This window comes from Jaculus jaculus, chromosome 9 (assembly GCF_020740685.1).
Source record: "Jaculus jaculus isolate mJacJac1 chromosome 9, mJacJac1.mat.Y.cur, whole genome shotgun sequence".
NCBI lineage: Eukaryota > Metazoa > Chordata > Mammalia > Rodentia > Dipodidae > Jaculus > Jaculus jaculus.
Genome location: NC_059110.1, coordinates 78,452,352 through 78,478,493, shown reverse-complemented (window position 1 = coordinate 78,478,493; position 26,142 = coordinate 78,452,352). Strand labels below are relative to the sequence as shown.

At 52.7% G+C, this 26,142-nt stretch overlaps 2 protein-coding genes across 4 annotated transcripts in view; one reads left to right on the top strand and one right to left on the bottom strand.

The window, feature by feature from the left end:
• Positions 1-899: 899 nt before the first annotated feature.
• Mybbp1a (MYB binding protein 1a) lies at positions 900-14,814 on the top strand. 2 transcript variants are annotated; one of them, XM_045157912.1, is made up of 26 exons: positions 900-1,114; positions 1,254-1,349; positions 1,937-2,020; positions 2,117-2,191; positions 2,271-2,378; positions 3,193-3,368; positions 3,454-3,621; positions 3,721-3,838; positions 4,424-4,719; positions 4,885-4,995; positions 5,464-5,589; positions 5,756-5,923; positions 6,015-6,114; positions 9,745-9,841; positions 9,966-10,117; positions 10,383-10,463; positions 10,552-10,704; positions 10,805-10,978; positions 11,075-11,235; positions 11,731-11,959; positions 12,090-12,221; positions 12,302-12,370; positions 12,711-12,824; positions 12,979-13,080; positions 13,928-14,076; positions 14,171-14,814. In XM_045157912.1, exons 1-26 carry the CDS (start codon positions 923-925, stop codon positions 14,733-14,735), a joined length of 3,996 nt encoding a protein of 1,331 aa, XP_045013847.1. In that variant the 5' UTR covers positions 900-922; the 3' UTR covers positions 14,736-14,814. The 2 variants fall into 2 exon arrangements, with proteins under 2 accessions (XP_045013847.1, XP_045013846.1); XM_045157911.1 differs by having other exon boundaries at positions 12,078-12,221.
• Positions 14,815-14,967: 153 nt separating this feature from the next.
• The window catches only part of Spns2 (sphingolipid transporter 2), a 44,312-nt gene continuing 33,137 nt past the window's right edge, over positions 14,968-26,142 (bottom strand). Inside the window, exons 4-13 of one of the 2 annotated variants that reach the window (XM_004672404.2) lie at positions 23,015-23,166; positions 22,756-22,822; positions 21,363-21,505; positions 20,455-20,607; positions 20,160-20,349; positions 19,814-19,879; positions 17,512-17,610; positions 17,259-17,422; positions 16,725-16,771; positions 14,968-16,329 (exon numbers count right to left, since the gene is read on the bottom strand). In XM_004672404.2, the coding sequence (XP_004672461.2) occupies positions 16,729-16,771; positions 17,259-17,422; positions 17,512-17,610; positions 19,814-19,879; positions 20,160-20,349; positions 20,455-20,607; positions 21,363-21,505; positions 22,756-22,822; positions 23,015-23,166 (1,077 nt within the window). In that variant the 3' untranslated portion in view covers positions 14,968-16,329; positions 16,725-16,728. Of the gene's footprint in view, positions 16,330-16,724; positions 16,886-17,258; positions 17,423-17,511; positions 17,611-19,813; positions 19,880-20,159; positions 20,350-20,454; positions 20,608-21,362; positions 21,506-22,755; positions 22,823-23,014; positions 23,167-26,142 lie in introns of those variants that run through there. The other variant, XM_045157913.1, reaches the window with a different exon arrangement.

Sequence of the window (26,142 nt, the reverse complement as noted above, 5' to 3'; positions counted from 1 at the left end):
TTTGACCCCTCCTACCACCCAACCTGACCAGCCCGTCTGACCTTTGTCCAATCCACCCAACACGGCACTGTCCAAGAATCGTTCTTGAATGAAAATCTGATGTAAATAAAGCCCTCCAGTGACTTCCTGGTACACTCAGAATGTTCAAACTCCTGACCCAGGTCTGGAATCCTACACAACCTTGACATAATCCTGACACTCCCTTAGGGGTTAGGGATGAGGGGATCTTTGTAGAAGCAACACCCTTGGCCTGGGTTTTTGTCTTAAGGAGGTGGGGGGTGGGGTGAGTCCTTCTTGCCCTTCAGCTACCAGCCAGGGTAATGATCCACTCAATTATCATAGAACCTATTGAAGTCTCTTTTGGACAAATTTTTAGCACGTGATGTATTCAAGTATTTCAAAATTTAAAGGGTTCCCTCCGACTTCCCATCCCTTATTTTCTTCACAATTTTATCTTTTGAAATGCACTAGGCACCATTCATCGGCATTCTCCTCCCATTAGCAAGGCACGGAAGCTGTGGTTTTGTTCCCGACCAGCACAGGCCCAACACACACTTGGCAGGAACGGAACAACTGCAGAACCAGTCATTGTTGAACGACTCAGCGAGGGAACGCAGGGGCCACTGGCTAGGAGACATACCGATAGCCTTTTCTCGCGTTTGTTTTCCGAGTAGGGCCGTCGGGGGCGCTCCCAATGGGTAGGAAGCGAGGATGGAAGGAGGAGGGGCGGGGACGTAGCCGCCTCGGGCACCAGAGCCCGCGCGCGCACAGGACGACGCACAGCGCGGATGCGTTCCCGGCGCAGAGCGACAGCGGAAGGGGCGGGCCTCGCGTGGCCCCGCCCCCGCCGCGGGCCCAGTGCGCACGCGCCGGGGCCTGACCAGGAAGAGGAGGTCTTCCGAGCCCACGTGTTGCGCGCAGCATGGCGGAGATGAAGAACCTCGAGACGGCAGAGCCTGGTTCCAGCGGAGGGGCGACTCAAGCCGACCGCCATGGCCTGCTGGAGCACAGCCGCGAGTTCTTGGACTTCTTCTGGGACATCGCGAAGCCAGAGCAGGAGACGCGGCTCCAGGCCACGGAGAAGTTGCTGCAGTACTTGCGCACAAGGCCAGAGGTATGGTGGCGGGGCCCGGGGCTGGGGGAAATGGCTGCGGGACCGTGGCCCGGGACGCATGGTTACGACTCTGGGTGCCAAGAAAGTGAGGGCGGGCCCCCTTGCTACCGTTACACAAAGGATGGTCTTGATTCCACAGGGTTCCGAGATGAAATACGCCTTAAAGCGCCTAATCACTGGTCTTGGGGTGGGCAGAGAAGCCGCTCGGCCCTGCTACAGTCTGGCTCTGGCACAGGTGAGACCGGGATCACATTGGGGATCGTGGGCCGATGGGAGGAGTGCGGGTATCGCAGCTGCAAAGGGGAGAATGTAGAGGCGTGCTCTTACGGGGGGGGGCGAGAAGTTGCCCAGTCCATGTACAAGAGAGTCTAGGCAAGCGAAATGGAAATGAAGCGTGTTGTGTTTCTCATACATAGTTGGCATACATAGTGAAAGTTGGGGTGGGCTTTTCAAGGCTGGGGGCCGCTCTTAAGGCTAGGGAGCTCAGCTGATTATAGGCCACTTTGAGGTACTTTTACAACACAGAGCAGTGAAGGCTAAGTAAGTCGTTTAGGGGCAGCCTAAAGGGATCTCAAAGCAGGCTATAAGGATAGAGCAGGCAGTCTATGGATATAGGAGAACCTTTTAAAGTCCTACTGGGCAGGGAGGCAAGAGTCAGCCGTTCATTGGGGCAGGAGAAGCCATCCTGAGCACTTTATAGAGGGGCGGGAGCGGCTTCACAGGGATCCTTGGGGTGGGGCCAAAACTTAGTTGGAAGAAGGGAAGTTTGAAGTCTAGTCACATCTGTCGGGACCCCTCTCCTTAGCTCCTTTTTCCTGGCAGCTGCTTCAGTCTTTTGAAGACATCCCCTTGTGCAGCATTCTGAAGCAAATACAAGAAAAATATGAGCTGCAAAAAGTGAAGAAGGTGAGCGTGGTCCCAGGGAGCTCACCCGGCCCTCCATGTGCGTGGGGAATGGCCAGTGCTTGTGTCCTTCTCACCTGTATCTGAAATCTTTTCTAGGCAATGATGAGACCTGCCCTGTTTGCAAACTTGTTTGGAGTGCTAGCCCTCTTTCAGTCAGGCCGTCTGGTGAAGGTGAGAGCTTTGGGAGTGGTGAAAGGAGCAGACCACAAATAGTGTGCCCTGCTCATGCTCTCTGTTTTGTTGGTACCAGGACCGGGAGGCCCTGATGAAGTCAGTGAGGCTGCTGCAGATCCTGAGCCACCACTACAACCACTTACAGGGGCAGCCCATGAAGGTCCTGGTGGACATTCTCACGGAGGTATGGCCTTACAGGCTGTAGAACCACAGGTCATGCTGCCTGTTTTGGGAACATGGAGAAGACTTAAGTTGGTGCTTGAGGGCACCTTAGAGCAGTTTGTTTAAAAACACGCAAGTGAGCCAGTGCGTGGTGGTTCACGCCTTTAATCCCAGCACTCAGGAGGCCAAGGTAGGAGGATTGCTGTGAGTTGGAGGCCACCCAGAGAATACCTAGTGAATTCCAGGTCAGCCTGGGCTAGGGTGAGACCCTACCTCAAATAAACAAAAATTAATAATAATAAATGGTGTAAAGGGTTGAAGTTTTTGTTTTTTTCGTGTTACTTTTATTGTTTTGAATCTTAGGACTCCCATGTTTATTTCTGGCTTTCAGCCTGTGTCCATTCAGGTCAGGCACATTTTTAAATACTCCATATGCTTCTGTAGCTGGTGGCTTCCATATTGGACAGTACAAGTCTAGGACAGTGCCCAGCACATAGAAGGTGTATTAAACATACTCCGTGGACATTGTGGTCAAGGCTGCATCCTCATGGGTGTGCCCTGTTTGGGAAACTCCATTTGCTACTGAAGAAAGGGATGGGCCTTAACACGAGGACTAGAATTTAAGGCCCAAAAATTCATGTAGAGCTCTTATATTAGAACAGCTGTTTCTCCTTAAAAAATTAAAGTTGAGAGGGTGACCCCAGGCCCCTGGGGGTGCTTGTTGGGTATTTGAGGTTTGTTGGTTTGTTTGCTTGTTTTGTTTTGTTTGTTTGTTTTTGCAAATCCCTCTGGCTGGGGGGGAGGCTACCCTTTCTCCACCTATGTTCCCACCCCAGGTCCCAGAGGCTATGTTCGAGGAGATCCTGCCAAAGGTCTTGAGGGGTGACTTGAAAGTGGTCCTCGGCTCCCCTAAGCACCTGGAGCTCTTTCTCTTGGCCCAGCGAAGGGTGCCAGCAAAGCTCAAGTCACTGATGGGTGCAGTTGATCTGTTTACAGAGGAGAATATTCCCAGGTATATGGGGGTGAGCTATCTCTAGAGGTGCCTTGCACTCTTGTTCCCTTGGAGGTATTTGCTGAGTCCCCTCTGGCCTCCACAGTCTGGTGAATGTGCTGAAGATGGCAGCCATGTTGGTGAAAAAGGAGCAAAAGCTGCCTGAGCTGGCTCTGGGCCTGCTACAGCTGGCACTCAAGGAGAATAAGTTTCCACAGTTCTGGAAGGAGGTTGTAGAACAAGAGCTGCTCAAGAAACCGTCTTGGCCAACCAGGTATGTGTGGCCTCACCCCCCGCCCTGTCTGGATGGGATCTGTCCTGAGGTTCACCCAGGGAAACGGCCTCTAACCAGGCTCTGTTTGCCACTCCTTAGCTACCTGTGTTTCCGCCTGCTGGGTGCAGCCTTGCCCCTGCTGTCTGAGGAGCAGCTGCAGCTGGTGATGCGGGGAGAGTTGATCCGCCACTTTGGGGAGCACATAGTTGTTGCTAAGGTGGGCATCACCCCATGGGGTTCAGCATTGCTCAGAGCACCAGGCTATGGGTTCTTCTTACCAAGACACTGAGCAAGGTCAGAACTGCTTACCACAGGTAGAGTCAGCAGCCCTTTCATCTTTGTCCTCGTTCTTCAACACGTTGGAACACTTTCATGCCTGCTGCACAGCAAACACGTATATCGTCTATAAAACTGATAGCGAGGGCCTAGTACAAAGAATTGTCAAGAAAATTAAGCCGTCATTAAAAAAGTAAGCTGATGTTTGGAATATAGCAAGCCCCCCAAGAACTGATGGGTTTTGGGTCCCGACCTACTGGCCTAGCATAAGTTGAACGCAGGTCAGTCTGCACGCCTCCATGCTACTTCAATCCAGAAAAAAGATCCTGTCCCCATCTAGTGAGGCAGAAGGGGACCCTTCTGAAGCTGGAGGTATAGTAATTAGAGCAGAGATCACAGTTGGGGGATAGATTCATGGGTTTAAGCTCAACCATAGTATACACACAGGGAAACTTTCAGGTGTAAGTTCAGTCTCGTGGAAGAGTTTTATGAACTGGTGATCCCAACTCATGCCCATCTCTTGCAGCCCCCAAACCAGTTCAAGTTTGTCCCAGAGATGAGTGTGTATGTGAGCACCTTCCTCGAGGGATGCCAGGATGACCCTGGGCGGCAGTTGGCCGTGCTAGTGGCCTTCTCATCCATCACCAATCAAGGTCTTCCTGTCATGCCTACCTTCTGGCGTGTCACACGGTTCCTGAGTCCTGAGGCCCTGAGGAGCTATGTGGCTTGGTTGTGGGACATGTTTCTTCAGCCCAGGCTGGACTCCTTAGTTGACTTCAGCACTGCTAATCAGAAGAAAACTCAGGATGCCTCAGTCAATGTGTGAGTGAGCAGCACTGGAGACTTTGAATTCTAGAGTCTCAAGCTCCCTCTTGTGGTGGCATGGCTCCCAGCCAGAGTGGGGAGGAACACAAACCCTGCCAAAATGGAAAACCTTATTCTTGGTATCTCTGGATGCCTTCCATAACCTCCATTCCTGCCCCTTAGGCCTGAGCGGTGTGTGTTCCGGCTGCGGAAGTGGATCATCCACCGCCTCGTCAGCCTTGTGGACCAGCTGCACCTGGAGAAGGATGAAGACTTGATCGAGCAGGTGGCCAGGTGCAAGATGGTTCGCTTCCTAGTGGGTGGTGAGGCCAAGGAGTTAGGCTTCTTGCATGGTTCTTGTTTGGGTCTTCCTAGAGCCAGAATCCTTTGGATTGAATGGTCATTGGGAACAGGCACTGCGGGATCTAGAAGGATCTTGCCCAGAAGCTAGAATAGTAGAGTAGGAAACCCATGAGGCCCTGAAATCTGTGAATCTTGCAGGTAGCCTATTCACACGAATGGTATCAAGGAAACTACCTCCTTCATCTGCCACACATAGAAGGGTACTTGCTTACGCTGACCACAGTGGCAAGAGGCAGCTGCACTAGCCTTGTACTTACGGATCTTAGCCTTGTGCCCATTTTGGCTTCAGGGGAGGGAGGCACTTTTGGATGCTTTCCCCCCCCCCCCCCCCGTCATTGCTGCCATAGTGCCAGCTGAGGAGGAGAGCCTAGCCAACCCAACCCTGGTTACTTTCCCCAGGTTTTGCTTGTTCCATGCATTCTTTAAAACAAAGAAAGCCACAGGCCAGATCCCAGAGACTAAGCAGCACTTCTCCTTCCCTTTGGATGGCCGGACCCGAGAGGTGATCGTCAGTACCTTCTTCAGGTAGGCCTGGGGCAGCTAGGAGGGTGACCTTAGGTATGCTTGTTTTTCCTTTTCTGAGCTGGGAGTTCTGTTGGATCCAGGGCCTGGGAACTGAGCCTTGGGGTGGGCAGAAAGAAAGTCCTGTGTGTGCTAATAGGCGTCTTGTTATCCCCAACTCCTTACCCAGCCTGTTGCAGACCCTTAACCCAAAGTTCAAACAGACAGCAGACCAGTCCGAAGGTGCGAAGCCTTGGACTTATCGCCTGGTGAAGTTGGCAGATATGCTGTTGAACCACAGCCGCAATGTGGTGGTTGTGACACCCTTCACAGCACAGCAGCGCCAGGCCTGGAACCAGTGAGGGCATGGGGTTTCTAGGGGGTGGTGGGCAGGACACCCAAGGTCTGGCTGGCAACAGTAGCCTACAGATATGCTCCTGTCACCCTAGAATGATGGATACTCTCAAGGAACTGGAGGCCCGTTCCTCGGAGATCAAGGCCACTGCCTTCCAGCACTTGCTGCTCTTAGTGGGTCTCCATCTCTTCAAGGTATGATGGCCTGTAAGAGAAGGGTTTGGGACCTGAGGTTCTGGGGAACTGAAGATAGGTCACCTAGCCAACCCAGTCCACATAGAATTATAACCCAAGGAAAAGGCATTCTAGCCCCGTAATAGGCTTTCTCATGTGGGGACACATTTCTTTTTTTGGTTTTTCAAGGTAGGGTTTTCACATTAGCCAGGCTGACTCTGGAATTCACTATGTGGTTTCAGGGTGATTCTACCCTGCCTCCCGAGTGCTGGGATTAAAGGTATACACCACCGTGCCTGACTTTTATTTATTTATTTATTTAATGAGAAAATTGGCATACCAGGGCCTTAGCTACCGCAGTCAAACTCCAGGTGCATGTGCCATCTTCTGGGTCTGGCTGGGGAGTTGAACCTGGGTCCTTGGGCTTCACAGGCAAGTGCCTAGACTATTATGCCATCTCTCTAGCCCTGTTTTTTATTATTGTTTTTTAGTTTTTAATTTTGAGGGAATGAGAATGGGCACACCAGGGCCTCCTGCCACTTCAAATGGCTCCAGATGCAAGCACCACAGTGCGCATCTGGCTTTATGTAAGTACTAGGGAATTGAACCCTGGCAGACAGGGATTGTAAGAAAGCACCGTTAGCCACTGAGCTATCTCCTAAGCCTACTCATTTTGAGACAGGAAATTTATCCAAGGCACATTGCCAGTGACTAAAATTCAGATCACACAGGGCTTCACAACTGTGCTTCACTGGCCAGAGGTGGTGAATGTGAGGAAGTGCTTGGTACTGGTTACTGTGAACCAGAACCACAGGTTTGAGCCCTCACAGAAGGCTGGTACTTTTTAGAGAGAGGGGGTGTACCAGGACCTCCAGCTACTGCAAATAAACTCCAGACACATGGCCCCTTGTGCACGTGGCTTGCATGGGTCCTGGGGAATTGAACTGAAGTCCTTTGACTTTGCAGGCAAGTGCCTTAACCACTAAGCCCTCAGCTACACTTTTGATGAGAGTGGAGTGTTGAAGTCACCCACTACCACTGTTTGGTGTTATCTGTGACCTTAGTTCTAATAGCATTTGTTTGATGAATTTGGGAGCCCCCATATTAGGTACATATATGTTTAGGATTGTAATGTCCTCCTGTGGGAGTGTGCCTTTAATCAACATAAAGAGACCTTCCTTATCTTTCTTAAATAATGTTGGACTGAAGTCTACCTTGTCAGATACTAGGATAGCAACCCCTGCTTGTTTTCTAGGCCCATTTGCTTGAAACACCGTTTTCCAACCTTTCACCCTAAGATAGTGTCCATCCTTTGTAGAAAGGTGGGTTTCTTGGAGGCAACAAATTGAAGGATCCTTCTTTTTAAGCCAGTTTGCAAACCTATGTCTTTTGGTTGGGACATTGAGGCTGTTGATACTGAGAGAAATTGAAAGGTGTGTATTTATTTTTGCTATTTTTTGTAGTTCTTCTGGTTTTAACTTTGCTCTTTTTTCTTTCTTCTTATTTATTTATTTATTTAGGTTTTTCAAGGTAGGGTTTCACTCTAGCTTAGGCTGGCCTGGAATTAACTACGGAGTATCAGGGTGGCCTTGAATTCACTGCGATCCTCCTTCCTCTGCCTTCCAAGTGCTGGGATTAAAGGCAAGCGCCACCACAACCGGCTATCTTTGCTCTCTTGTGTTAACTAGTATTTGAGTATTATTTGGTTTTTCTTGATTATTTCTATCATATCCTCATTTATGTCTAGTATTGACCTCTTTATTTCATTAAATTGGTGTCCTGTATCATCTTTGATTCCTTTGATTTCCTCTTCCTTTGACTTTGAACATACTTATAATCATTCTTTTGAAAGCTTTCTCAGGCATTTCCTCTAATTCGTTCTCACTGGAGTTCATTTCTGATGCACTAATACTTTTTGGTGGTTTTATATTGTCTTGATTTTTGGTGTTTCTTGTGTTATAATTATATGTTTCTGCATCTTGAATTAATTTAATGCTTGGATTTTCTAGTTAGCTGGTTATTATTAGATGTATCAATCAATCTGATGTTCTTCTTCAGGGTAGGAGCTGAAGGTGCTAGGTATGGCTCTACAGACACTCAGTATTTACAAAAGTGACCCTAGGTGTTGGGTTTGCCTGCTATGAGAGTATTCAGGTAGGCTGAGTGGAACAAAATACAGGCAGATTTTAAAATTTAACTAAACAATGTACACTTGCAATGAAAAACAGCACAGAAGATTTATGCAAGTAGGTATTATGACAACCAGATCCTCTATCAACAAGGAGGTTAAGATTTCTGGTCTGTTGAGGGTTCCAAGTCAGCTTGTGACCAACTGAGACCCTTCCCTAATGTATAACAGAAGAAGAAACAAAGCCACTATAAATCAAGAAGCAACAAATAACAAGCCCAAAATATAGCTTATTTAAGAGTGTCAAGTCTTACCATCCATCAGATTTAACATATAATTTATCCTGATACGGAAGGTGCAATTAGCACTTCTGGTTCAGGGCATATATACCAGGTTTATTAGGCAGGTACTGACCTGGTATAGTCCGCTACCTTTTGGGATGATTTTGGTCTCAGTTATGATGCACTCCTGCTTGGGTCCCTCTTTGGTGCACTGTGGGTTCAAGTAGGTTGGCTGGGTCACTGGACTGCTGCTCTGTTCTCCAGAACTGGGCACTGGCAGTGGGGGAGGGAAGGCTGTTGATGGTAGCCCTAGTTCTCTCACTGGTCCACGTGATCTGCTCCTCCACTGTTCGCTGCCATTCTCCCTTCATGTTTCTTGAGTTTGCGAAGAGCTCTGGTGTGAGTGGAAAATCCCCTCACCTGGCTCTCCCTGCTGCTCAAGCCAAGCCTTGCTGCTGTAGCCTCGCAGACCTGGCGCTGCTGCTGCTGGAGCCTCTGCTACACTTTTAACCCTTATGGTTTCTTCTTACCCCTCAGCTCTGTTTCTAGGCTGTCCTCTCAGGTACCCATTTCTGGTCTCAGTGGCCTGAGTATGCAGGTCCCTTGTTGTTTCCCTTCTGGCTGCTGGGCTTTTAGGTCTGTGCTTAGTGTCAGGCTTTGTTAGCAGCAAGGACTTGTGATTCTGTCAAGACATCGTTGTCACCTGCCCCAGGCACCTTGAACTTGACTGGTGGTTGAGGGGCTGGAGAGGTGGCTCAGTGGTTAAAGGCATTTATTTGCAAAGCCTGATGATCCAGGTTCAGTTCTCCAGTCCCCATGTGAAGTCAAATGCACAAATTGTGCATGTGTCTGGAGATTGTAGCAGCGACAGGCCCTGGTGTACCCATTTTCTCTTGCCCTCCCTCTCATAAATAAAATAGTTTTTTTTAAGCCCTTGGAGAAAAGGCACAGCCCATAGGGCAGGCAGTGGCCAGATTTGCGCTCTTGACTCACTGCATTATGAGCAGATTGTCTGTATTAGGTGTATGGTATTTGCTAGCATCTTAGCTCACCTCTGAGTGTTGGTGGGGTACTTGGACTCTCTGTTCCGTAACTACACACAGAATGTGAAAAGGTGCTGTGGGGTCCTCATTCTGGATGGTGAAGGTTGCCATAGGCCAGTGCCCAGAGGGATCAAGACCTTTGGTGCCAGTTCTTCCTACCTGCCCTGCTTCTGATTGATCTCTGTTCTGCTCTGCCCAGTCTCCTGCAGAAATCTATGACCTCCTTAATGACATCCAGACCTGCATCAAGAAGAGTGTGGAGCAGAAACCTCGCCGTTCCCGTTCCAGGGCCAACAGTGCGTGATTGCTCCTGGAACAGGGTGGGAAGGCCTGTCTTTGGGCAACATGGGGACCCAAAGTGGGCTGCTTGACATCCAGGCTGTCTGCCTCTGCCTGGGCTCAATCTGTTCCCACCTGTAGCTTCCCAGGAGCCGCCATGGGTAGAGGTGATGGTGGAGATCCTGTTGTCCCTGCTGGCCCAGCCCAGCCACCTGATACGCCAGGTGGCCCGGAACGTGTTTGGCCACATCTGCTCCCACCTGACCCCACGGGCCCTGCAATTAATCCTGGCTGTGAGTGGGAACCTTTGGGAAATGGGTCCCTGGGATGGGGTCATTGAGCACTGAGCTGTAGTGGGAGTGACACCCTCTTGTCGCTCTTACACTTGTGCAATGTCATTGGGAGGGGACTCAGAACTGCCGTCATCCCAGGATGCCCTGGGGACTGTCCAGGGAACACCCTTCCATTTTCCTCCCTGAGATGGGGACCTAGAAGAGCCCAGTGACATGGTCAGGGTAGGGAGCCTAGCAGGTGGAACAGCAGTTTGGAACTCCTCAGGTGCTTAACCCTGAGACAGAAGAGGATGACAATGTAGTGGTCACTGATGACTCCAGTGAGAAGCAGCCAAAGGAAACAGAGGTAACTACTGCAGGAGCGGGGCAGGGTGGGCAGCTGTCAGGCATGTGATGACAGAGGGACGTGTAACCTACCTATCCCACCTCCACAGGACGAGGGTGAGGACAGTGAGGACAGTAAAGACTCCAAGAGTGAAGGGGAAAGTGAGGATGAGGAGGAAAGTGAGGAGGAAGAACGTGATGGGGATGTGGACCCAGGCTTCCGCCAGCAGCTGATGGCAGTGCTACAGGCCGGGAAGGCACTGGTGAGCAGGAGCCAGAGGAGGGGTGGGTGGGTGGGTGCGTGTGTGTGCGTGCGTCCCTCCTTTCCTGAGGCCAGGCTGATGGCTAGATCTCTGTTCTCAGGGTGGTGTGGACAGTGAGGATGATGAGGAGGAGCTGGGGGATGAGGCCATGCTGGCACTAGACCAGAACCTTGCCAGCCTGTTTGCCGAGCAGAAGCTGCGCATCCAGGCCCGGCGAGAAGAAAAGAATAAGCTACAGAAGGAGAAGATCCTCCGGCGGGACTTCCAGATCCGGGTGAGCACATAGGTAGATGCCCTGCTCTGCCTGCCACCCCCTCTCATGCTCACTTGCTCCCTCGTATGTGGGCTCACCACCACCCCTCTGCCACAGGTGCTGGACCTCATTGAGGTACTGGTGACCAAGCAGCCTGAGAACCCTCTGGTCCTGGAGCTTCTTGAGCCACTGCTGAACATCATCCAGCGCAGCATGCGTAGCAGCGGGACCACCAAGCAGGAGCAGGATCTCCTGCACAAGACAGCCCGCATCTTCATGTGAGCACACAGGGTGGGGCCATGCGGCAACAGCCCCACAGCCAGGACTCCAAAAGCTTTGAGTAGGGGTCAGGGTTCAAACTCAGGCTCTGCCTCAGGAGAACAGGACTCTTAAGCAGCATTCACACAGACCTTGATTAATCTTCCCACTGTCCTGATACCCCCCCCCCACCCTGGCCCTCAGTGTCACGGTAGGTTGGAAGATCTAAAAGGTGAGAGCATCCTCATACAGCCCCATGCTAGATCCAATCCCACCCCATACCCACTTCGCCCTTAGCCTTGCAAGGCCACGTAAGGTTCTGATTACACAGGCCCTGGTCTTGCTTTGTAGAGGTTCTGGAGGCCACCGTCTCACAAGACAGGTGCCCATGAGAAGGGGTACAGGTCAGAGGTGTCTGGCCTCTGGCTCAAGCTTTCTCAGCTGTGACAGGCTTGGGGTTTCCCTCCGGGAAAGAGAACCTTCTGACCCACTCTGCCCTTCCCAACCACCTACAGGCACGACGTGTGCCGGGCCCGGCACTACTGCCACAACGTGGAGCACTGCACGGAGGCTCTGCATACCCAGGTGGAGAGGCTGGTGCAGCAAGCTGGCCGCCAGGCTGACTCCTCTGTCGCCCTTTACTATTTCAATGCCTCTCTCTATCTGCTGCGCGTCCTCAAAGGCAACATCTCCAAGAGTCACCAACAAGGAGACAACACTGAGCTCGAGCCCATGGACCAAGAGGTGAGAGCCAAATGCCAGCTCAGGCAGTTCTCAGGAGGAACTTGTGACCATCCTTTACCCAGAACTTACCCTCAGCCTTCTGAAGGCAGCTTGGGCCCTAGTCATTGCCTCACCCCAGCTCTCTCACCAGGCCCAGACTGCCAACTGCTTGGACTTGAGTTTTGTGACCCTAGTGTACTCAGAAGCCCTGAGCTCCTTTTTGACCAAGCGCAACAGCCCCCTCACTGTCCCCATGTTCCTCAGCCTCTTCTCCCGATACCCGGTAAGTGCAGGGGCCAGCCTCCCCCCCGGGAGCCCTGGCTAGCCCAGATACCACCTCATGATCCCTCTCCTTGGCCCTAGGTGATCTGTAAGAACCTGCTCCCCATCCTGGTCCAGCATGTGGCTGGCCCATCACAGCCCCGTCGTAAGGTAAGAGTTTGTCCAAGTCATGGGCTGGTGAGGTCCAGGAGCCCTCCTTCACTGACTTAAGTGTAATTCATGTGGGATGGCCCTTTCTCATTGTAGGCACAATGGAACTGAGAGGGTAGAGCCACCACTTGCTGCCTGGTCTAGAGCCCTCCAGCTCTGCTAAGAGCTTGTCCTCTGGCCCACACAAAAGGACACTCCTTATAGTGTCTGCTCAGGTGGCAGGGTCAGAAATGGTTCCACTGTGAGGTCCTACCCCTATGTAGGACCTCTGCCTCTTCCCCATACAAGAAAGGAGGGAATAATAATGAGGCTCCTGTTGACCATGTTCTCCTTGCTGCAGGTCCAGGCCTGCCTGCTGCTCCAGAAGACACTGTCTGCAAGGGAGTTGAGAGTATGTTTTGAGGACCCTGAGTGGGAACAGCTAATCAGCCAGGTGCTGGCAAAGGTTACCCAGGTAACAGGCGTGGAGCTTCCAGAGTGAGCATACTCTTGTCCCCAGAAGCATCCCCCCCCACCACCCCCCCCTTCAGCCACTTTTTCTCATGTGGCGGGCAAAAAGGTTTAGGGGCAACTTTCAGAAGTGCCTCAGCCTGGTCTCTCCTCCTTAGACCCTACGCACACTGGGTGAGGCACAAAGCAAGTCGGAGCACCAGAAGGAGCTGTCCTCATTAGAGCTCCTCAACACTGTCTTCAAGATAATCAATCATGAGGTATGTTGCCCCCCCCCCCCCCTCAGAGCCAGCGCCCCACATAGAAAGGTCATTCATTGCATCAGACTTGATGGGGAAGGTTCTGGGTGCCAGGTAAAGTGGCTTGGCTTTAAATGATTACAGAGCCACTGTGTTGATGAAGGTGATTGGCATGGGAAGGCAGAGAACCATGTCTACATCTGGTAGATTGGGGGTGAGGGCTATCTTAGCAGACTCCACTAAGATGGGCTTGAAGGATGGAGACAGAGGAAGGAACTAGAAATTCCAGGTGGTTAGCACTTTGGAAAAAGGCCATGTTTCCAGGCCTGGAGCAAGAAAGTACGGGGTATAGTGAGCTAGGGTCTTGAGTGAGATGCTTGCTCACAAGCTGAAGTGGAGAGTCAGTCAGCAGCTGGAGATGGGGGTTTAGGTTCCCCAAATTGGCCAGAGGAAAAGGTTTGGGAGTCTTCAGTATAGACACTGATCAGAGCATACATTGTGTGGGAAGGAAGCAGGCCTCAGCAGTGGAAGGGAGCCTTGGAGCTGGTGGGTTTCAGTATGTGGCCTGGAAAGGTGGTTCCCTAAGGGACTAAAAGATGTCTTGGGGGATGGAGGTGGCTTGAACCATCAGCAGAGGACTGGGGAGCCAAGGACAATGACCAGGCCTCACTTGGGCTCCGGGAAGGAAACCATGCCAAGGGACTCTTGCATCCTCAGCAGGGAGTACTGCTGCAGAGGTGAGAGTGGCTAAGGGCCCAGCAGTAGAAGGGACCACTAGATAGGAAACAAGTAGGCAAGGATGGGAAGTGGAGCCCAAGCAGCCCCATCTCCCATCACCATTGCAACTCTAGCATGCCTGCCTTTGCAGAAGCTCTCCGTAGATGTCACCACTCTCCTGGGCGTGCTACAGAGCCAACAGCAGAAGCTACAGCAGAGCCTGCAGCAGGGGAATCACTCCTCTGGCTCCAGCCGCCTCTATGACCTCTATTGGCAGGCCATGAAGATGCTAGGAATTCAGTATGTTCTTGGGGCGGGGGGAGGAGTGTGGCTCACAAATCCACGGCCTTCCTGCCAGTACCACACACTTCTTACTTTGTTCACTTCTTCCCAGGCGCCCCAAGCTAGAGAAAAAGGATGACAAGGATGTTGTCCCTAGTGACATCCAAAGCCCTGTTAGCATGAAGCGGAAGAAAAAGGGATTCTTGCCAGAGACCAAGAAGCGGAAAAAGCGCAAGGCAGAGGATGCTGTGCCACAGCAGGACGCCATGCCTGTTGCCACCAGTGGAGACCAGCCTCCCAGTACAGGCAAGAAGAGGAAGAAGATGAAGGCCCAAGTTGTGGCCCAGACCCAGCTGAATGGAACACCTGCCACTAAGAGTCCAGCTCCAGACAGCGCCACTCAAAGCCCCAGCACCCCTGCCAAGACTCCAAAACTGCAGAAGAAAAAAGAGCAGCTGTCACAGGTGAATGGAGCCACTCCTGTGTCCCCCACACAGCTTTCAGGCAAAAAGCAGCGCCGGAAGTCTCTTGCCCAAAAAGGAGTCTTGAGCAAGTCCCCCCAGTCTGCCCTGCCACGGAAAAAGTCAAGGCTGTCTCTGGTCAGCAGGAGCCCCAGTCTATTGCAGAGTGGGACCAAGAGGAAGAAAATGGCCAGGAGGAAGGAGCAGACTCCCTGAGCACAGCCTGCTCTGCCTCCAGCAGCCCTAGAGACTTATTTTTTCATAGAAGTTTTAATAAACATGCCACGGTGTATGATTCCAGCTTCTGCCTTTGGGGGTCCCCTGCAGCAAGCCCAGCCTGAGCCATTTGCTTAGGAACCAGGGTTCTAGAGTCAGGTGGCCAGTGCAGGTTGACTGGTCCTGTATAGATGCCCTGCCTCTTCCCAACCATTCCCCAGAGCCATCAGAACATGATTTAAATAGGTTTATTTCTTCATTTACAAGAGGAATATATTTGGCTTCTCTCTTAAGACTCTGAGATTCACAATCAGCAGCTCTAAAAAATAAAGGAGCGGTTCAGCTTCCGGAAGGAAGAGGAGGCAACACTCGGACCTGGTTCTTGTACAACAAGAAAACATTGCTGAGGCCCCTGCTGATGCTGGGGTGGGGCAGGGCCTGGGTGGTCTTCTGAGGGTGGGAATAGTACCCTTGCCCCGCCCATGCCTGACCACAGGGGTGCCCCAGTGTTTGGAGGGGTAGGTATTCCACTAGCTAACACCATTGAAGCCACAGCCAGTAACGAAGGGGTGGCCACAGGGAGCACAGTCCAAGATGGTCCTTGGTCCTGTGGGCCATAGCAGTACCCAAGGGACAGCACAGTCTTGGTTGCAACGTGGGCAGGGAGAGTGGAGCTTAGGATAAGCATCGTAGTGGGGCTGGGGGAAGATGATCAAAGGCCAGAGGTGAAGGCTTGGCCCTCAAAGGGTCAGGTGGGTAGACTGAGCCCTGTCTGCTTCCCCTAGGCTCTGCTAGAAAGGGTTCAGGCCATCTTGGAGGAGGGAGTGTTTCCTGTTCTCTGGGAAGTTAGAAGGTTCTCCAGGAGCCCTGTGGGGAATGGGACAACTCCCAAAGATCTAAGCCTTGGTATAGGTGGCATGTTGCTGCTACCAGGGCCTTCACCCCTGGTGCTGCAGTTCTACAAGGGGGTGGTCCCCACCTGGGAAGCCAGCAACGAGTTAGCCCAAGGCAGCAGGCAAGTATTCTCCAGAGTGACCAGGCAGGAAGTGCTCAGCAATGGGCACCCTATTCCATGTGCCATAATTGAATTGAGTGTCCCAAGTTCAGAGCCTGGTGGAAGGGGGAACTTCAGAACCGGAACTGGGGTCCTGAGACCTGGGCTAGCTCTTCGGTGTATGGCCCAGGGCTCGTTGTGTCTTCAAAGCTGTGTAGAATGCCTGGCTCAGTAAGTGATGTGGGAGGTTCCGGCCTCCTGGCCCCACACTCTAGGGAGGGCAGGATCACATGAGCTGGGGGTAGGCCAGGCTCTTCCCATACACCCACTTGGGGCTGACTTCTCTCTTGGCCCCAGTGAACTTGCAGCTCAAACCTTGGGCTGGGCATCTGTCCAACTGAGTGGCTCCAGCACACACAGCCCTCCAGATTAACTGAGGACATAGGGTCTTGAAGCCAGGGCCACTCAGTAGTTCTGGGCCAGAGAGGGTGATAACCCAGCTGTGAGTCACACAGAAAGCTTTGTGACATCCCTGCAGGTCCAGGATGCTGGAAGATGCCTTCAAGTCTAAATTGAAGTTCATCACTGTCCCAGTGGCACCTGTGGTAGGGAGAAGGGTTAGGCCAGGTTTGGGTTGTGAACCACTGGGAGGCTTCCTTCAGTTTGTCTACTATCTGAGGAAATGGGCCTTGCCCTGGGCTTGGGAGCTGTGACTTAAATTCTGTACTGCCAGGAAACTTCAGTCTCCAGAGGCCAGGCCCTGGGGAAGGTCAGGATAGGAGTGGAGCCCTGGCACATCCAGAATTTGGGAGGACAGCGGGGAATTCCAGTGCTGACCTATGCCTTCTATGGAGGGAGTGTTGATTTACTGGAAGAAGGGAACAGATGTCAGTCTTTGTAAATGCAGGCCATGACGTGCTTGGGCAGATGGCTCAAGAGAAGCCCTGTCCCCTTGTGGCCATCCCTCCCATGGGGCCTCCCTGGCCTGCACTCACCACCTCAGACTTTCACGGATGCAGGCGGCATCACCAGCTGGTTCACCCTGGGGGAGAGACGGGCGAGGGTCAGGGTGGCGCATCAGCGGTGACCGGGCCCAGGCACAGCTCTGGCACATCGCATCACAGGGGCCGGCAGACCGGAGGTGCTGGGCAGGGACCTCGTCAGCCCCAGGGGGAGGTGGGAGAGCCCAAGGGTGGGGAGAGGAGAAAAAGAGAGGAGTAGAGAAGAAAAAGAAGTCAGAAAATAAGAGGAAAAGGAAGATGGGGGTCCTAGTTCTAAAATCCTCTTTTAACTCTAGAGAAAAAAATGTCTACAGCCATCACATGGGCCTGGCACCTGCCAGTCCAGGCCCCCATAAGCTGGGCACATGACAGATGCTTGTGAACCGAGGCATATAGGGCCTGGGCCCCATGTGGCCATATTCAGGGTAGCCCTGGATCACAGCAGCAGGTCCCCTCTAGGGATGCAAAGTAGGCCACTCCTACTACAAGGTTGGCTGCTTCATGGCATGCCTACCCCATCCTACTCACTGCTGCTCAGCCTTGGCACGGTCACTGAGGAAGAAGAGAGCGGTGGCAAGGAAGAACATGCCACCTAGGACCACAACGAAGGGGCAGAGCATGAGGGCATATCCCAGACTCAGGAACTCCCAGAGTGGTGAATCCTTGGTGCTCTGACGGATCAGGTCTGAGATCTGCAAGGATTGGGGTATGTACATCAGGGAAGTGCCACCTCCTACAGCCCCCGCCTTCTCCAGGCCAGCCCTGACCCTCAGCCACTCACAAAGCCGATGAGGTAGGGGCTTCCAGCATCCCCCAGCAGGTGGGAGGTGAAGCTCTGTAAGGCCACAGCAGTAGCCCGTCGGGTGGGAATGACCACATACTGCAGGAGAGAGAGGCAGGTCAGTGCCAGAGGGACCAGGCCTACACACCTGGCCCCATCCCCACAGCCGTACTTCTAAAGCCCCCAAAGCCTCAGCCTCCTACCCTAGTGTCCTTATTCCCCCTGGCTTCCCTGTCCTGGCCCTTTAAGTGTGGTTACTTCTGTCTGCTACATGGGCCCTCTGCCCTCCATCAACCCACTCCTACCTTGACCTACACAATGCCAGTCCCTACCACCTGCAGCCCAGACAGCTCCAACTTGCCTCAGAGACCAAAATCTCCACCTCCCTCTTAGAGCTACCACAAATAGCCAAGGGGACCCTGCAATTTAGGTACCAGTCTGCACAGGCCTTATGGAGCCCCAGGGAGCTGAGCCCAGAGGCATCAGCCTAGAGCAAACCCATTTTTAAGGAATCCTATATGGAGTCATATAGCTCTAGAATTAGGACTCTGGGCTTTTGGCCTCATGCCCAGGCATTCCATAAGATAAGCACCTGTCTTGGTTCCTCTCCATTAGGGCCAAAAGGTTCAGGTGGGCTGAGGTGGGACAGAAGTGAAACAAGACCTTAACTATGAGCTTTTTCTTGGACTCATAGGCACCCCAGCACCAGCTGCTAAGAATTTTTGGGGCCCAGGACCCCATCAGATGGAGCAAGCCCTGACCCCACTCTAAGTCAGATGGGGAAAGGCTGGGACCAGATGCCTAGCTTATTTGTGGCACCAGCTGCTATGGGTATTGGGAGCAGCCAGCACCCATGAGGTGCCTTGTCAGTGGTAAGGAGAGACCTGGATCCAGGGAGATTGCATGGCCCTGTTTCCAGCACTAATTAATCACTTAGCTGGAACATGGAATAAACTGGGGCATGATTTCCCTGGGACCCAGACCCCGTGGGCAGTTCTCAGGGGCTGCCCTGGGGAGAAAGGCAGAGCAAGACATGCTGCCCAGCACCAAAGGCTCTGGATTCAGACAGACTTGCCCCCACCCTCACCAACTTCACTTAGGACCTGCTCTGTCCCTGCCTCCTGCTGAGTCAGTCAGCTCATGGACTGGGGGGTGGGGAGAGGACAGAGATTGGCAGGGGACATGGGTATGTGGGGAAGCAAAGGGCAAGCAAAGTAGGTTTCCAGAAGTAGAGGGCCTGCGGTCTGACCTGACCTCCTTGGATGCCCCATATCAACCTACAAGCATCCCCCCAACCCCTGAGGGTCTTTCTTCATGTCCTGCACCTTCTGTCATTCCTCTTCCTTTCCTAACCCTGGAGATCTCCAAGGACTAAGGACAGAAACAAGAGTCACACCAACCCAACCATCCCCTACCCCAGCCCTCCCAGAGCTACAAGTCACTAAGCCCATACTCCTCCTGGTCCCCCCCATTCCTGCCTATTACACAGGCTCCAGCAGGCTGCTCAGACAGCCCTTTGTCCCTGGTGGGCTGGTCTGGAGGCCATTGTTGGCTCTGTGAACACAGCCTCTGTCCACCCAGCCCAGCCGCAGGCACTCGGCAGGCGCGCCTGGGACCCAGCCTGAGCTGGGAGAGCAGGGTGCAGAGATGCTTAGCCCCTGGGGGAGGAGTGCTGGCAGGCAGCGCCACCTCAGTGCCAGCCTGGCACCACCAGCCTCCCAGCCACAACCTGAGCCTCGAGACAAGTCCCCCTCCCCCGCCGGCCACATCCCATCATCTGCCTGTTCAACACTCTGTTTCCAGGCCCTGCCCGGTTATAGGTCCCAGAATCTCTGATTCCCTTCTTGCTTCTGGGCTTACCTATGTTGACAAGAGCTCTGCCTGCTTTTCACTTGCTCTCCTCAGCTGCCCCCCATAAGTCAAGAAACCTGGATCAGGGCTAGGAAGGTAGCTCGGTGGATAAAGGGCTTTCCTCACAAGCATGAGGACCTGAGTTTGATTTTCAGTAACTATATAAAATGTCAGAAGTAGGAGAGAGACAGGCGGACCTCAAGCTTACTGGCCTGGCCAGCCCATTTAGCATAACTGGTGAGCTCCAAATCAGTGTCTTAAAGGAAGCAGACTATATTGCTGAGGATAGATAAAACCTGAGATTGTCTCTGGTCCCCAAAGGCATGTGACACACTATAAGAAAGAAAAATAGCAGGGCATGGTGGTACACGCCTTTAATCCCAGCACTCAGGCAGAGGTAGAAGGATTGTTGTGAGTTTGAGACAAGGTGACTTCAGCCTGCCTAGCTCACCATGAGGATGTCCGCAGTGATGGCCCAGTTTGAAAACAGCAGCGTCTCCCCAACAAAGATGCAGATCTACACAGAGAGGAAAGCAACCATGAGGCACTGCTCAGCCCACCAGCAGTCCGCCAAAGACCCCTCCTCACAAAGGGCCCCCACCTCCTCCAAGCCAAGCCCATGAGAAATTAGTGGGCTATCCATGGCCTTCCAAGCCATGCCCAGCCCTGAGGGGCACTCAGAGCCCCTGCACAGGACATGCTGAGGACTGGGACACAGGAGCTCTGTTATGGGGACAGAGGGTTCAGAAAATCAAGACTGTATCTCCAATCTAGGTCCCTGCTTCCACTGCACTTACATAGGCACCCATAATGCTGCTCTTGGCGGCCACAAAGATGAGGCAGATAAAGATGGCAGAGCCCAGCATTCCCACAGCACACACCAGGGGGTCAGCTCGCTGCGTCCGCAGGCGGCACCAGCGAGTAGCTCCTGCGCCCGTGACCACACCCAGAAAGCCCGTAAAGCAGGTGATGGCCCCAAAGATGAGGCTGTGGAGAGAGGGGACAGTAGAGTATGGACTGAGGAGGGCCATGGGGCAGAGGCACTCCCATCCAGTGTCACCTCCCCCACACACCCAACTGGCCAGGTCTCACCTGTCTTTGGCCCCACAGGGCGGGCTGTTGCATGTCTCAGCGGTCTTCTGAACAACTTGGGCGCGATGCAGGTACAGGGGGATCCACATGCCCAGGGCCCCTGTGGCGAAGGACACGGCAGATGTGGCCAGGGAGGAAAAGACGTAGCTGCGGCTGAGGAGAAGCCAGGGCAGTGACATTAAGCTGGAGAAGATTCCCTTCGGCTACAGTGGGCAACCCTCATATCTGGGGCAAGAGGCCATGGAGGCTGGGTCTCTTTCCCCAAAAACCTCCCACCTCCCCCAGATAGAAACACTCCTTCTCAGGTTCAGGTGAAGGTTCAGGCTTCAGGAGCAATAGTAAACTCTGGGGTAGAGAGAGGACTTAGAGTTAAGGCACTTGCCTGTGAAGCCTAAGAATCCAGGTTTGATAACCCAGTACCCATGTAAACCAAGATGACACATGCATCTGGAGTTCCTTTGCAGTGGTTGGAGGCCCTGGTGCCCCCATTCACACACACCCCTTAATATACTTTACTTTCACTCATTCTGGCACTGGGGGGATCTGTGTGTGTGTGTGTGTGTGTTTCTCTTAATCTCTCTCAAATAAGTAAAATATTTTAAAAAATAAACTCAAGCTGGGCGTAGTGGAGCACGCCTTGAATCCCAGCACTCGGGAGGCAGGGGTAGGAAGGATTGCAGTGAGTTCAAGGCCACCCTAAGACTGCATAGTGAATTCCAGGTCAGCCTGGGCTAGAGTGAGATCCTACCTCAAAAAAACCAAAATAATAATAATAAAAAACTCTTAGGCCAAATGCCATACAGCACAGCAGGCAGCAGAGATAGCAGGGGGTTGCTGTGGGTGGGGTGGGGGGACTCTGGGGCCCTTCTCTCCGAGGCTTCCTCCCCCTTCTCACCAGCAGCACTCACTTTCGGATCAGGGCCTTCATGTCACGGAGCCATGAGGTCCGTGCTTTGAGCTGTCCTCCAAGCTGATCTGCGTGGCCTCTCTTTGTAGCTGGGACCAAGATGAGAATGAGAGTTCCTGTAATCATGCCCAGGACAGGGGACACCTGGCAGGAAACACAAAACTTGAATCCTGGGTCCCATGGACTTTGTGCTGCATTGGCAGTAGCGGAACTCAGGCAAATGGGCCTTTGGCATTCCAGACTAATATCTGCCCATCCTCCTGACGGGGCCCCTGAGTCAGGGATGAGGCCGGGAAGGGCTTTGGGCTCAAAGTGGACTGTCCAGACCAGGGGTAGGACAGAGATTGGATCTAAGGAAGGCAGACTGTAAGAAGGAAGGGAGGAGAGAGGACTGAATAGAAGGGAGGACAGGCAGACGGCTGGACGGAGAAAAATGGATGGGTGGGTGGTACATGGTAGTAGATAATGAGAAAAGGAACCAGGTAGATGGGAAAATATGGAGTATGATGACTTTAAGGGAGGACAGTTTGTTCCTGGAGGCAGGGAGCCAGACATCAGCCCTATCCAACCCCTAGGGCTAAGATAGCTCCCAGCTAGGTTTCTCAGCTGTGGACATTAGAGAACGGTTGTCCAGGAAGGTGAACTATCCTTTAGGAGGGGCCCACACGGGCTTCTTTGGGTCTTCCTTGTGTCCAGCCTCACATCCAGAACAGATTTCCCAGAGGAAATGTTTTGATTGCCTGGATTCCAAACATCATCTCTCCATCAGCCCAGGAGAGAAGGGAAGCCTGCCCCCACCACGCACCATGAGCCTAGGAGCTCATGGGCTGGGGAGTTCCTCTAAAATGCTGTCTCCTCTCCCCCAGCAAGAAATTCCACAGTGGCTGCTTCCTTCCTGCTTTTGAGGAAAACAACACTTTGTCTTGAGCTTCCGCTCCGCTGAGAGACAGGGATCTCTGTTTCCTCCGATTGCACCGTCCTGGGGCCTTGGTGATTTGTCCCCCCCTTCCAGCAGGGCAGGAAGTGTCTCCAGACCCTAAGGCCCCCACATAGAGGTCTTGTCCCAGCCTCTCTCTAGAACAGAGCCAGGGCTAGAAGCAGGAAGCTGCACCGTGGGCCTGGAATTTCCTGACATGGTGAGAGAATCCTCCATTCTCTCACCATGGGCCTCCTAGGGGTGGGGGTGGGGTCCCAATCTTGGACCAAGGCACTGTGGCTGGCAAGGCTGTCTGAATCCCTGACACCTCTATCTGACCTAACCTAGAAGGAAGAGACCTCAGAGCCCAGGAAGGCAAGGGAGGTAGATGGTGATATGCCTGGGCTCTGGGCTGAGCTAGACCTTCTGGTGCAAGGGCTGGACTCATAAGCCTCATGGGAGGGGACCTAGGCCTTACCCGCAGGGCCCAGTGCCAGTCTCCAGCTGCCTGCTTCACACTGGAGCCTGTGATGTATCCCAGGCCACTGCAGAGAAGAGGGACATCCGTCAGGGAGGCTGAGTGGTAGGTGCTCACTGGTCTATGAAGCCAGAGTTGGCCTTGCCACACAGCCAGGCTGCTTAGAAACAGCCCTGAGAGTTCACCAAAGATGACCATCTGCTTGTCTGCTTAGCGCAGAGAGGGTGTGAAGGTCCAGCGGGATCCCGGGGCGCCTCACCTGCCCAGTGGAATGGCGAAGTAGAAGACGGACAGCATGAGCGTACGCGTGTTCTTGGTGAAAAGGTCTCCGATGATGGTGGGTGCGATGGTGGAGTAGCTGGCTTCACCAATGCCCACCAGCCCTCGGGACAGGACCAACAGCCAGAAATACTGTGGGGGAGGGCAGAGGATGCTGGAGATGGCTGCTCTTCCCATACCAAGATGCACCCTGGCTCTGCTCCTACAAGGCCCAGGAGCCAGGGCAGAGGATGGAACCTAGGCCTGGCCTCAGCAGTTACCACAGCTGCAGTCCACACGGGGCCTCGAGGTGGCCCTCTGTACAGTGGGTCTGACTAGGAATAGACATTCGTAGGTTGAGAACAGATGGGTCCCTCAGTCCACTTGGGGCATCGCCTCTTAACTGGCTCTGGCTCCAAGAGCCACAAGTCACCCCTTGCTCTATGTCCTTCCCCCAAGTAGGGCAGCTGGGCCTGGCAGCACTGAGGACCCAGTGTGCATGGAGAGTGGGCTCACAGCCCCTCCCATACAACACATCAAAGACCAGCAATGAGGGAAGGGTGGGGCCATGTCAGCTGTGGTGGTCCCACCCCTTTGATGTGGACCTGCCCTCTGCCAGCCCCCCAGCTGCCCAGAGCTTGAGAAGCCAGCCTGGCCATAGTTCCCCAGCTCCACCCTGACCACCCATCCGGCCAGCATTGCCCACATCCAGCCCTTCCCTCGTCACCCAGTCCCTCTCTCCAGCCACACCTCTGTCCGCTGGCAGCGATGTCTCTCTGCCGGCAGACACTCATCCTCTTACCTTGACCCTTCTCACTCTCCCTGGCTCCTAGGCCTGGCTTTTCCTGGGGATCATCTGCCTATTTTTCTATCAAGATATCTGTCTTTTGAAAAAGTATTTTATTTATTTATTTGTAAGGAAAGGGAGAGTATGGGCATGCCAGGGCCTCTTGCTACTGCAAACAAACATATGTGCCATATTGTGTTTCTGGCTTTATGTGGGTCCTGGGGAATTAAACCTGGTTCATCAGGTTTTGCAGTCAAGTACCTTTAACTGCTGAGCCATCTCCTCAGCCCATGTCTGCCTTGTTTACATTGATTCAGATTAGCTTTTTCTCTACCACAGAGCTGGATCCTCAGGGGTCAAGTGTCACTAGTATCCCTGGCCTTCTTTCTTCTTCATTTGCAGAGTTTCATCATTCTCAGCCTTCCTGAAGTCTAACTTGATGATGTCAAATCTGTCGAGCTTTTCCTTCATGCCATCTTCATCCCCAAAGTATAAAAACATCCTCTTCTATTTCATGTTTGTGATAATTCAGAGAGAATGGAAGAGATGTGTCAATCCTGAGCACACTGGCAGGCTGAAGGTACTGTGTGTCCCCACTCCATCCACAAGGGCCTGCAGGGTTGTACCCTGCAGTGATTATGTGGCACACATAGGTACCAATGAGCAGCACTTAGTGTCTTCTGCGTGCTTGCAACAAATAGACAGAAAATGGATTATTGTGTATCTCTCATCCTACCACATGCTTTTCCTTTCACTGTGCGTGTGATTTATGTGTGTGTGTATGGGCTTGTGCCTGCCACATCACACATGCGTGGGTCAGAGGATAACCCTGGTATGTTGGGTCCTTTCCTCCCACCTTGTTTGATACAGGGCTATTCTCTTATTTGAAGGCACTGCGAATGCCGCACTAGCTGGCCTGTGAGCTTCAGGACTCTCCCATTGCTGTGGTCATGCTGAGATTACAGACACATGTGCCACTGTGTCTGACCTTCTGTGGGTTCTGGGAATCCAAACTCTGGTTGTTAGGCTTGTGTAGCAAGTACTTTTAACCACTCAGCAATATCCCTAAGACCCATCCGTTATCTTTTTGTTTGTTGAGAGCCATTGATGCTGGCAAGCATAGGTCACGTTCACTCTTCTGCTGTCCAGACTCTCAGAATCTCAGTATGAATACACCCGGTGTATCTGCTCAGGCCCAGTGCTGGTCATTCCCCAGGTCTTTCCCTAGGACGGCACTGCAACAAGTATCGCACACATGTGTCTACAAGTCAGTTTCTCTCTTAGCTGGATCCCTCCAAGCAGAAGCTGGGCCATGCAGGGTGGGGAATGCAGCGAGAATTCTGCAATATTTTTACCATTCTGATCTCCACAGAGGCTCTACCAATTTACACTCCCTCCAACAGCGCCCGAGTCCCGGATTCCCCACAGCTGTAATAACACTCGTATTGTCAGCCTCTTTAATTGTTGCCAATCTAATGGGTGTGAAATGGAATCTCATTGTTGTTTTAATTTGTGTTCCCCTGATTCCTCGAGAGGCTGAGCTATCTCTTCCTACATTTATTGGCCATTTGGGTAACTTTTCCTGGAACAGCCTGTGACTTGCCTTTGCTTGTTTTCTACTGGTTATTTGTATTTTTCTTGTGGATTTATAGTTCTAGATTTCTCAATCCTGCTTTGGCTTTCATTTCCTCCTCACTGGAGTTTATTTGGCAGTGTGGCTTGGTTGTTAGTCCAGTTGGACTACCCTTTCTCCCCTGAGCCACCAGGGCGATGCACCCTAGCTCTGCAGCAGCTGCCCACCACCCGAGGCCCTGGCTATGTTCATCTCTTACTCTATCCTCCCCCTTCACTGCTTGAGTCAGAATGACCATTGTTTTGACAACTGATAGAGCAAATCCCCTTTCATTGTTATTTTTCATTGTTCTTGGCTGCTCGTAGGCATTTTCTCTGCCAAATTAACTTCAGGATCACACTGCCATCATCCACCAAACACCCCCATGGGGCAGGACAGTAATCAGAATGGATTTCCAGTTTGATTGGAAGTGATCTGTTTCCCTCTGTGCCTCTGCTTATCTCTTCTCTCCAATCCAGAGAGGACTGAGGCCTGGACTCGGGCCAGTCCCAGAAGCAGCCCCAAGGGCCTGGCCCGGGTTAAGACCAGACATGGGGGCTTTAGAGGGTTCTGGCCTTGTCTTTGTTCCTGCTGTGCCCACTAGACCCCACCTGGCACAGGCCCAGGGCTCCCCTGGGTCCAACCCTCCTCGCTGCCTGCAGACCTGCCGGTTTTCTTTGCCCTCCACCCCTCCTCTCCACCTGTGAACACCTGGTCTTTGGTGGCCCCC

What these genes read in the sequence shown, in the direction of transcription:
- Mybbp1a (XM_045157911.1), top strand. Translation starts at nt 923, where the DNA reads ATGGCGGAGATGAAGAACCTCGAGACGGCAGAGCCTGGTTCCAGCGGA. An exon ending in AAACCGTCTTGGCCAACCAG is followed by an intron (nt 3,622 to 3,720) that starts GTATGTGTGGCC and finishes GCCACTCCTTAG; the next exon opens with CTACCTGTGTTTCCGCCTGC. An exon ending in CAGGATGCCTCAGTCAATGT is followed by an intron (nt 4,720 to 4,884) that starts GTGAGTGAGCAG and finishes CCTGCCCCTTAG; the next exon opens with GCCTGAGCGGTGTGTGTTCC.